The sequence below is a fragment of the Salmo salar genome, chromosome ssa15 (assembly GCF_905237065.1).
Source record: "Salmo salar chromosome ssa15, Ssal_v3.1, whole genome shotgun sequence".
Taxonomy (NCBI): Eukaryota; Metazoa; Chordata; class Actinopteri; order Salmoniformes; family Salmonidae; genus Salmo; species Salmo salar.
Genome location: NC_059456.1, coordinates 77,528,716 through 77,540,319, shown reverse-complemented (window position 1 = coordinate 77,540,319; position 11,604 = coordinate 77,528,716). Strand labels below are relative to the sequence as shown.

The 11,604-nt window shown below is 40.9% G+C and overlaps 1 protein-coding gene across 1 annotated transcript; it reads left to right on the top strand.

Annotated features, from left to right (window-relative positions):
• Nucleotides 1-419: 419 nt before the first annotated feature.
• On the top strand, nucleotides 420-4,239 carry LOC106572073 (serine/threonine-protein kinase pim-1). The gene is made up of 6 exons (XM_014145875.2): nucleotides 420-839; nucleotides 1,059-1,165; nucleotides 1,314-1,364; nucleotides 1,734-2,100; nucleotides 2,476-2,652; nucleotides 2,785-4,239. The coding sequence occupies exons 1-6, from the start codon at nucleotides 758-760 to the stop codon at nucleotides 2,961-2,963; spliced, it is 963 nt and encodes a 320-aa protein (XP_014001350.1). The 5' UTR covers nucleotides 420-757; the 3' UTR covers nucleotides 2,964-4,239.
• The last annotated feature ends 7,365 nt before the right edge of the window (nucleotides 4,240-11,604 follow it).

Sequence of the window (11,604 nt, the reverse complement as noted above, 5' to 3'; positions counted from 1 at the left end):
AAAATCGTCTATTTCCTATAATATAAAAGGCAGTTCAATTGATATTTTGTTTTATTTTTTCAAAACTATGTTGCACCAAAGACTGAAGCATGAAACAATATAACTGAGTAACAGCAAGTAACCACGCATTAACGGGCAAACTGCATCTCTCATTCAAGTGGTTAGCCCCACCTAGATCTTCAATTTGCATTTACTTTTAAACTGCAGGAAAATGTGGCTTCTTTTGGCGCGTTTTAATTCCCGCCACGGCTAGTCCAGCCGGTTACACGTTATTCTTTATTTTTATTATATGATTGACGTGCGTTTGTATAGTCTATAATGGTTCCCATTGGTGGAGACTGCGTGGTGGGCGGAGAACAGAATGACGATAGAACTCGTGGTGGCTACTCCCATTTACTATGGATATATATTTGTCCTTCCCCTGCCCTTCCTCAAATTCAAAGAGCCGGTGTCCTAGCAAAACGTGAGGAGCTGTTTTTCTTTTCATTTTACAATTTGGCTTACTGTTTACAAGTAATTGTACAGTATATCAACAGTCATATTGTATTATTAGGCTACTCGATATTTCAAATCATTGGATACGGAGTCGTTTACGTTAAAGGACCAAATAACGAGTCTTCGCAAGACCCGGATGAGACGAGGATTGGTGCCGCATTTTTTTCCTACAGCAACGTGGGTCACGCGCCAGATATAGTTCAACTGGATACCACATCGGAATATTTGCAGAATAAATCGTCCAATTTCGTGGATTACAGGAATGCTGCTGTCTAAATTTAACTCATTCGCTCATATCTCCACCGTTGATATGCCGGCGAAAATCCAGCTTCAAGTTCACCAAGGTTAGATGACGCTTGTCTTGTAAATGGAGGTTCGCTATTAGCTAACGAGTAACATTATGCTACCTTGCTACTAGACTACCAATACTGTATTTTTCATTTTAACTAATCTACAGTAACCGTTTCCCTTTCGGGTATTTCAATTATTTGTATTCACACATGTAACATTACACTAACTGTGTGGAAGAGTTGTATTAATCGTATGTTGTTGTATATTTACAGGGAAAGAGAGGGAGCCTTTCGAGAAGCTTTACCAGGTCGGCTCTGTGCTGGGAAGTGGCGGTTTTGGAACGGTGTATTCCGGCACAAGAATTTCAGATGGAGCACTGGTTAGTATTTCTTACATTTTATTGTCAACAGTCGCATTCTTTAAATATATCTTTTAAATACAAGTTGGTTTATCAATTCATATCTTTGCATATTTTCTCGTCTCTAATATCAGGTTTAATTGATCTGATGCTTTTTTTCCACACACAGGTTGCTGTCAAACACGTGGCTAAGGATCGGGTCTCACAGTGGGGAGAGCTGGTAAGGATGCTTTTGGTTGTGCATTTTAGTTTAGAGACATGTATAGTATGTTGTTGTCCAGGGGACTGTGGGTCTGGTTCCATTCGTTCGTACATTAGTTCGTCACGCGCGATATCTCAAGACAGCACTGGCACGATTTTAATGAAACTGGTGAATGATGCATATTGCCATAAAGATCTGGCATCATACAAAATGAAACTGTTTGACCCAAGGCGGGAGCTATAGTAACATGTGACCAACATTAATGTTGGTCACATGCCATATCACAATTGGCCCGGGGGGCTGCATCATTCGTGGGGTACGACACGTTTATTATTGCCTTCTCACAATTGGCGGCAGAAATTAACCAGATTTCAATTTTATTTTCAGCCAAATGGCTCTCGTGTCCCCATGGAGGTTCTACTCATGAAGAAAGTTGGAAATGGAGCTCGGGGCGTGATAAAGATGCTGGACTGGTACGAGCGACCTGACAGCTTTATTATTGTCATGGATCGGCCGGAGAAGGTCAAGGACCTTTTTGATTTCATCACTGAGAAAGGTGCTTTACCAGAGGAGCTGGCAAAGAACTTCTTCCGTCAGGTTCTTGAAGCCGTTCGACACTGCCACAACTGTGGGGTTGTACACAGGGACATCAAAGATGAAAACATCCTCATTGATCTTCAGACGGGCGAAATGAAGCTTATTGACTTCGGATCCGGGGCATTGCTCAAAGACACTGTTTACACCGACTTCGATGGTAAGCATCCTCGTTGATATACTCTAATCATAGTCCGTGTTAGTGGTTAGCTGGAGGTGTTGATTTTGGCGCCACCCTTTGGAGGGAAAGTGCATTTTTACAACTCAAAGTTTATAAACATTGTCACATGTCAGGCTCTCCTCCCACACACTCAGTCTCTCACACACCTACTGTCACGCTCACTGGCGCTTGACCTCAATAGAAGGCACGCAGTGATTATTTATCAATGTTTAATCCATATAATCAGATTTATTAAATCAGTACTTAATATTAGTTTTGTGTGTCCATTTTTGAAAGCGTTCTGTGCTAGTATTTCTTCATAGAAATTGAGCACATCATTGAAATGAACCATTATTGTTATTTCTCTATCAAAAGGCACTAGAGTGTACAGTCCACCTGAATGGATCAAATACCATCGGTACCATGGGCGGTCAGCAACAGTTTGGTCTTTGGGTGTCCTGCTGTATGACATGGTGTGTGGAGATATCCCCTTCGAGCAGGACGAGGAGATTGTACAAGGCCAGGTGCTCTTCAGACGAAGAATCTCCACAGGTGAGCCCCAATAACTGGAACAAAACATCCTGAAACCTAATAAGCTACACCGGTGGACTATATTGCTCATGTATTAGTCATTGGGTGACCAGTCTAAGCACTGACTAACCATTATCCCCATTGTTCTTCCAGAGTGCCAGCAGTTGATCAAGTTGTGCCTGTCCCTGAGGCCTGCTGAGAGGCCATCGTTTGAGGACATCATCAATCACCCGTGGATGCAGAGCACAGTGTCCTCAGCCGAGCAGAGCACAGAGATCAGACTGCACAGCATCAGTCACGAGCCTACTGCTTTCACCACCGTGGTGGCCTAATGACTGTATCACTGCACTGACAGACTAGTACAACACAAAGGACTGACGTGGCTGTACACCAAAGACAATATGGACTATACAGAAGGACGTTACATTTTATTTAAATATCTCCCTCTTTCTCTTGTGGCCAGACCCCACCTGTTCACTCTCCTTTTGGACTTCATGAAAACCAAACATCCTTAATGGCTACTTAATTGGACACTGTAATATCAAAAGCTATTCTCACCCCGACGAAGGACTTGCTCTGTAATATTGGCTGTGGTGTGAGAGTATGTACACCAGAAAGGACGAAGTCCATCCCTACTCATGTGATCTGTTCTGCTGAAGGCATGAACAAGTGGACAGTCTTTGTTACATAACTAGCTAGCTACCAACCAGCCATTGTACTCTGCCCTGCCTCACTGATGAGTGGGTGTCAGAGGAAGCAAAGAGGAGCAAATCGAAGTGCCTTTGGTGTGTCAGATTGTTGAGGACCCTGGAAATACTTGAATTTCATGAAGCCAACATATCTTTTTTCTTTCTTTTTTTTACTTTACAAGGTTTTATTTCCTGCTTTTGTCTTATAGGACTAGATCAGTAAAGACTTTGCCATTTTCCAATATCGACAGCGGCCAGAGAACCTCCTATAGTACACACAAACCTGTGCAAACAAAAACCGGAAGACTTACCTCAGTTTCCTGCATCCACCTCCGAGCTTTTAGCACCTGTCTACACACAACTACCACTCACCCAGACGTGAATGCACACTGCAATGCAAAGCTCCACACTAAAATATTAAATGCTTTTTTTGTTTGAGTAAACATGTCTATCTTTCACCTCACAGGCTAGGAATAAGGCTATTGTGAATAATATTTGTGTGATTTTTTTTTTTCTCGAGCTGTGTGGAAATGTTTATTTATTTATAGAGAATTTCGGCTGTATATTTCATTCCACAGTTGTTGAAGGGCCCATATATTATTTAACTATTTTGACCATATTTATGGCTTAATCTTCGGAGCAGATGTGTATGTATATATGTGTGTGTAAATAACCTTCAAAGCACTTCCATTTGAATGTATGTTGAAAGTTCCTGATGGTAACTGTTAGTTATTTGTCTGCTGTTAATTTGGATGTATTGACAATGTTCTGAGTAAGCAAGTGTGTTTGTCATACATCAACATTGTTTTCACCTCTTGTTGCATGTTTGCGGCTTGGATTGTTTTGTTTTCATTCAAATTAGAATTGTAAATTGTTCACTATTTTTATACGATTTCAATAAATATTTTTGTTACCTTGACTTTTGACCAACTTGTTTTACTTCACGAGATAATGTCTACCATGAGCCTGGTATTTCAACTACAAACACAAGAGAAAAAATGCGTTTGAGCCAATCAGTTGTGTTGTGACAAGGTAGGGGTTGTATACAGAAGGTAGCCCTATTTGGTAAAAGACCAAGTCCATATTATGGCAATAACAGCTCAAATAAGCAAAGAGAAACAACAGTCCTGTAAGACATGAAGGTCAGTCAATACAGAAAATGTAAAGAACTTTGAATGTTCCTTCAAGTGCAGTCGCAAAAACCATCAAGCACTATGATGAAACTGGCTCTCATGAAGACCGCCACAGGAATGGAAGGCCCAGAGTTACCTCTGCTGTAGAGATCATTAGAGTTACCAGCCTCAGAAATTACAGCCCAAATAAACTCTACACAGATTTCAAGAAACAGACACATCTCAACATCAACTGTTCAGAGGAGACTGTGTAAATCAGGCCTTCATGGTTGAATTGCTGCATAGAAACCACTATTAAAGGACATCAATAAGAATAAGAGACTTGCTTGGGCCAAGAAACACAAGCAATGGACATTAGACCAGTGGAAATTTGTCCTTTGTTCTGGAGTCCAAATTGGAGATCTTTGGTTCCATCCGCCGTGTGTTTGTGAGTTGCAGTATGGATGAACAGATGATCTCCGCATATGCTAATCTGGGGCACCACGGGAAAACGTATTTAATGCGTTACTATCTCCTGAATGAAACTCTTATAAGATATATTCATATATGTAGATAACAGTCACTTACTAATGTATTTTTACTGCATAATCCTATAAATCTGCATAAACCCTAGTCTCCATGATGAATCAGCGATACACAATTGACTTATTTATTTACTAACTAACTAAATGATCACACAGAATTACGTAAACACACAAAGGATAGATTACACATAGATTACTACATAATGCAATTACTACATAATGCAACCCGATACAAAGGATCAGGTTACAGTGAGTCTGCTCTACACCGCCCTCTCTCTCCCGCAGAGGGGGAGACGGGTGAAGTTGGCCGTTTTATGAGGGTCGTAAATACCTTTTAGAAACTCTGCCTTTGGGCTCTGCAGGATTGAGGGGAAAGAAACCTTTTGTTACACGGAGATTCCTCCCGCCAAAACTACAACATCAAAAGGCTGGATAATGAAACAATATTTCTGTAATCCAAACATCCAAACACATATTTAAAGAATAACCATGTCCAACAGTTGTTGTTTTGTGATATCATGAAGGACGGTATAACTAAATAACTGTACCTCTACAAATGTATACGTCCCAGTTATCAGATTCACATCTAAATGTTGTGGAAGTTATATGTTTAAATATGAACTTATTTGTGAGAAGATGTAATGTGATGTTAGCCTTCTAAATGAGAGTATTCGTTTTCATGTAAAGTCTTAACCAGTCAGTGACCACACCCACGTGAGTACAGACATTATGTCGACATCATGGAACGCCCCTTTTACATTTACATTTACATTTTAGTCATTCAGCAGACGCTCTTATCCAGAGCGACTTACAGTAGTGAATGCATACATTTCATTTCATGCTTTATAATTTTTTTGGGTGCATAAAACCCTTTGTGTAGAATTAACATATCAGACCAACATATTTGTCTCTCCCTTTCCCTCTCTTTTGAATCCGCATTTTGTGTAACAAGCCATCATATCGGTTTAGTCCACTAGGGTCTTTTCTTTGCATTGTTAGTAATCAACGTATAATCTATCCTGTGTGTGTGTTTATGTAATTCTGTGTGATTATTTAGTTAGTTAGTAAATAAATAATTAAACCATAACTATCGCTGAGTCATCATGTAGACTAGGGTTCGTGCAGATTTGAAGTCAATGACATTCAGAATGAGACTGATATGTGGTAAAAATACATTAATAAGCGGCTGTTATCTATAGATATGAATATATCTTATAAGAGTTTAATTCGGGAGATAGTAACTCGTTAAATACGTTTTCGCGTGGTGCCCCAGATTACTACTTAATTAATTGTTATATGATTAATTTAATTGCATAATAATTGAACGTGGTATGTAATTATTTTATAAAATAACAGTCTAACACATTAATGATAGTCAAGGCACGACACCATCCCATATAGTTTAGGCTTGGTGGGACTATCAATGACCCAACACACCTCCAGGCCGTGTAAGAGCTATTTTACCAAGAAGGAGAGTGATGGAGAGCTGCATCAGATGACCTGGCCTCCACAATCCCCCGACCTCAACCAAATTGAGATGGTTTGGGATGAGTCGGACCGCAGAGTGAAGGAAAAGCAGCCAACAAGTGCTCATCATATGTGGGAACTCCTTCAAGACTGTTGGAAAAGCATTCCAGGTGATGCTGGTTGAGAGAATGCCAAGAGTGTGCAAAGCTGTCATCAAGGCAAAGGGTGGCTATTTGAAGAACCTCAAATATGAAATATATGTTTAACACTTTTTTGGTTACTACATGATTCCATATGTGTTATTTCATAGTTTTGATGTCTTCACTATTATTCTACAATGTTGACATTTGTAAAAATAAAGAAAAACCATTGAATGAGAAGGTGTTCTAAAACTTTTGACCGGTAGTGTATATTACTGTAAATATTGATCACATTCCTTGTGTATGATCATATATTTTGATACATTGAATGTTAATATTGTGAACCTATGTTATATATTTTTACCTTCTGTTTCAGGAAGTGATGTCAATGAGTACTGCCCCTATATATAGGACCTTTCACCCCCACCTGGGATATTGATGCCTGATAAAGACCTAAGGGTCGAAACGTTGTTATAAATAAAATCAAACGGGAGCATGAGTAGCAGTGTGCAAAGTTGACAAGGAGACATGGTCCAGATTTCATTAGTCTGTTTATAAGTCAAGCTAAAAAACTTTGATTTATGTTCTTAAGGGTTTATCTAGAAAGCAGGTTACGTTTAATAAAAGGCGATTATACCGCGGGGGTCCTGGCCTCAGTCTGCAAATCTGTTATCAGAACTTTACTAAAATCATCTCAGAAGGCAAAGTAGATGCATTTATGAAGGTCTAGTAGTCCATATCTGTAGCGTTTGCCTTTTGTATTTCAGTAGAAACAACATAGAGGTAGACAATTTTGTCACAAATTTTGGCTGTTTGTTTAGTAAGTATTCAAATACACCTACGTAGCCAGGCATGCCCTCATCTTAATTCCTTGAGCAGAGATGGCCCAGCATGTGGTCCTCTGCCCTGCCCCCTCTCCAGGCCCCAGCTTTGCCAACCTGGCCCCTCCTCTCTCCCCACCCACCATGGGGGTCACGCTCCCCAAGCCTCTGTAATCCTCTGCCTATCCTTGCTCACTATACCTGATTGGCTTATGCATGCTTCAGTATATGTCCAAAGCCCAACGAGAGGACCTGTATGACCATGTGGGCTGGGTATTACTGTAAATGCACACTGTATTGTGGTTTCTAAGCCATTGCACTTTGGTTTATCTCACTGACATATTTCTCAACACTTGTCTAACCCTCTATCTGTATGCATCCTCTACCTGGAAAACATTTGCCTGTAGTAGAGATATCATCAAAACCACAGAACATTTCCTTTAGATGGCATAGTTATGCAAGCTCTGAGAATCTGGGTGTGTACTACAATTGACATGTGGGTGGCTGCTTTGAATATTAACATCGTACAGCAAGGCAATGTATTTTTAACTCCAACAAAGTCTATAATGTCAAATATGATACACAAGTGGAATCTCTGCCATGAAACCTTTAATCTTGCCACCATTTTTGTCTTGCCCCATAAAGTGCTGCTGTCCTCCTTGTGATGGGACTGATAGGACTCAGTCAATGAAGTAGCCTACTCATTGCCTGAACTCAGGAAGGCAAAATCATGCAAACCTGTTTTACAATGAGAGTCAAATAAGGGTGTTGTATTTGCATGGATGGAGAATCGATGACTCATTCACTCCTCAGCTATGGAGCTCCTTTGAATGGGGAAAATATGCATTTTGGATTGAGTCATCATAATATCAGGACAAAGCCAATCTACAGTGAAGGACTGTTTGAAAATAAAATAACCCAATTTTCTCTCAGGTAGATTATTTCTGTAAGTATATACTGTGCAATGTAAACTTTTCCAAAATATGTTAACTCAGTTATGATTGTACCATATTCAAACATACAGTGCATTTAGAAAGTATTCAGACCCCTTGACCTTTTCCACATTGTGTTACAGCCTTATTCTAAAATGGATTAAATTGTTTTTGTTTCTTCAATCTACACACAATACCTCAGAATGTAGAGCTATTTTCAGGTCTCTCTAGAGATGTTCGATTGGGTTCAAGTCCAGGCTCTGGGTGGGCCACTCAAGGACATTCAGAGACTTATCCCGAAGCCACTCATGCATTATCTTGGCTGTGTGCTTAGGGTCGTTGTACTGTTGTAAGGTGAACGTTCGCCCCAGTCTAAGGTCCTGAGCGCTATGGAGCAGGTTTTCTTCAAGGATCTCTCCGTACTTTGCTCTGTACATCTTTCCCTCGATCCTGACTAGGTGTGCCTGGGTTCCTCCAGACGTGACGTTTGGCATTCAAAGAGTTCAATTTTGGTTTGATCAGACCAGAGAATCTTATTTCTCATGGTCTGAGAGTCCTTTAGGTGCCTTTTGGCGAACTCCGAGTGGGCCGTCATGTGCCGTTTACTGAGGAGTGGCTTCCATCTGGCCACTCTACTATAAAGGCCTGATTGGTGGAGTGCTGCAGAGATGGTTGTCCTTCTGGAGGATTCTCCTATCTCCACAGAGGAACTCTAGAGCTCTGTCAGAGTGACCATCGGGTTTTTGGTCACCTCCCTGACCAAGGCCCTTCACCCCGATTGCTCAGTTTGGCCCGGCTGGCTAGCTCAAGGAAGAGTCTTGGTGGTTCAACACGTCTTCCATTTAAGAATGATGGAGGCCACTGTGTTCTTGTGGACCGTCAATGCTGCAAAAATGTTTTGGTACCCTTCCCCAGATCTGTGCCTCGACACAATCCTGTCTCAGAGCTCTATGGACAAGTACTTGGACCTCATGGCTTGGTTTTTGCTCTGACATGCACTGTCAACTGTGGAACCTTATATAGACAGGTGTGTGCCTTTTCAAATCATGTCCAATCAATTGAATTTGCCACAGGTGGACTCCAATCAAGTTGTAGAAACATCTCAAGGAGAATCCATGGAAACAGGATGCACCTGAGCTCATTTCCGAGTCTCATAGCAAAGGCTCTGAGTACTTACAGTTGAAGTCGGAAGTTTACATACACTTAGGTTGCCCAAGGAAGTGAAGGTAACCTAACTAAATGATTACCGCCCCGTGGCACTAATGTCGGTAGCCATGAAGTGCTTTGAAAGGCTGGTCATGGCTCACATCAACAGCATCCTCCCGGACACCCTAGACCCACTCTAATTCGCATACCGCTCCAACAGATCCACAGATGACGCAATCTCAATCACACTCCACACTGCGCTTTCCCACCTGGACAAAACGAACACCTACAGTTGAAGTAGGAAGTTTACATACACCTTAGGTTGGAGTCATTAAAACTCGTTTTTCAACCACTCCACAAATTTCTAGTTAACAAACTATAGTTTTGGCAAGTCGGTTAGGACATCTACTTTGTGCACGACACAAGTACTTTTCCAACAATTGTTTACAGACAGATTATTTCACTTATAATTCATTGTATCACAATTCCAGTGGGTCAGAAGTGTACATACACTAAATAGACTGTGACTTTAAACAGCTTGGAAAATTCCAGAAAATGATGTCATGGCTGTAGAAGCTTCTGATAGCCTAATTGACATCCTTTGAGTCAATTGGAGGTGTACCTGTGGATGGATTTCAAGGCCTACCTTAAAACTAAGTGTCTCTTTGCCTGACATCATGGGAAAATCCAAAGAAATCAGCCAAGACCTCCGGAAAAAAACTGTAGACCTCCGCAAGTCTGGTTCATCCTTGGGAGCAATTTCCAAACGCCTGAAGGTACCATGTTCATCTGTACAAACAATAGTACGCAAGTATAAACACCATGGGACCATGCAGCTGTCATACCGCTCAGGAAGGAGACACGTTCGGTCTCCTAGAGATGAACATGCTTTCGTGCGAAAAGTGCCAATCTATCCCAGAACAACAGCAAAGGACCTTATGAAGATGCTGGAGGAAACCGGTACAAAAGTATCTATATCCACAGTAAAACAAGTCCTATATCAACATAACCTGAAAGTCCGCTCAGCAAGGAACAATCTAGTGCTCCAAAACCGCCATAAAAAAGCCAGACTACGGTTTGCAACTGCACATGGGGACAAAGATCGTACTTTTTGGAGAAATGTCCTCTGGTCTGCTGAAACAGAAATAGAACTGTTTGGCCATAATGACCATTGTTATGTTTGGAGGAAAAAGGGGGAGGCTTGCAAGCGAACAACACCATCCCAACCGTGAAGCACGGGGGTGGCAGCATCATGTTGTGGGGGTGCTTTGCTGAAGAAGGGAATGGTGCACTTCACAAAATAGATGCCATCATGAGGCGAGAAAATTGATATATTGAAGCAACATCTCAAGACATCAGTCAGGAAGTTGAAGCTTGGTCGCAAATGGGTCTTCCAAATGGACAATGACCCCAAGCATACTTCCAAAGTTGTTGCAAAATGGCTTAACAACAACAAAGTCAAGGTATTGGAGTGGCCATTACAAAGCCTTGACCTCAATCCCATAGAAAATGTGTGGGCAGAACTGAAAAAGCGTGTGCGAGCAAGGAGGTCTACAAACCTGACTCAGTTACACCAGCTCTGTCAGGAGGAATGGGCCAAAATTCATCCAACTTATTGTGGGAAGCTTGTAGAAGGCTACCCAAAATGTTTGACCCAAGCTAAACACTTTAAAGGCAACGCTGGCAAATACTAATTGAGTGTACGTAAACTTCTGACCCACTGGGAATGTGATGAAAGAAATAAAAGCTGAAATAAATCATTCTCTCTACTATTATTCTGACATTTCACATTCTTAAAATAAAGTGGTGATCCTAACTGTCCTTAAACAGGACATTTTTACCAGGATTAAATGTCAGGAATTGTGAAAAACTGAGATTAAATGTATTTGGCTAAGGTGTATGTAAACTTCTGACTTCAACTTTATGTAAATAATGTATTTCAGTTTGCATTTTTTTTCCCTAAAACCTGTTTTGGCTTTGTCATTATGGGGTATTGTGTGTAGGTTGAGGAAGATTTAAAAAAAAATAATCAATTTTAGGATAAGGTTGTAATGTAACAAAATGTCTGAATGCACTGTATGTCATCTGTGGCTTATTTTCCCGCTATACTCGACTTGAGTT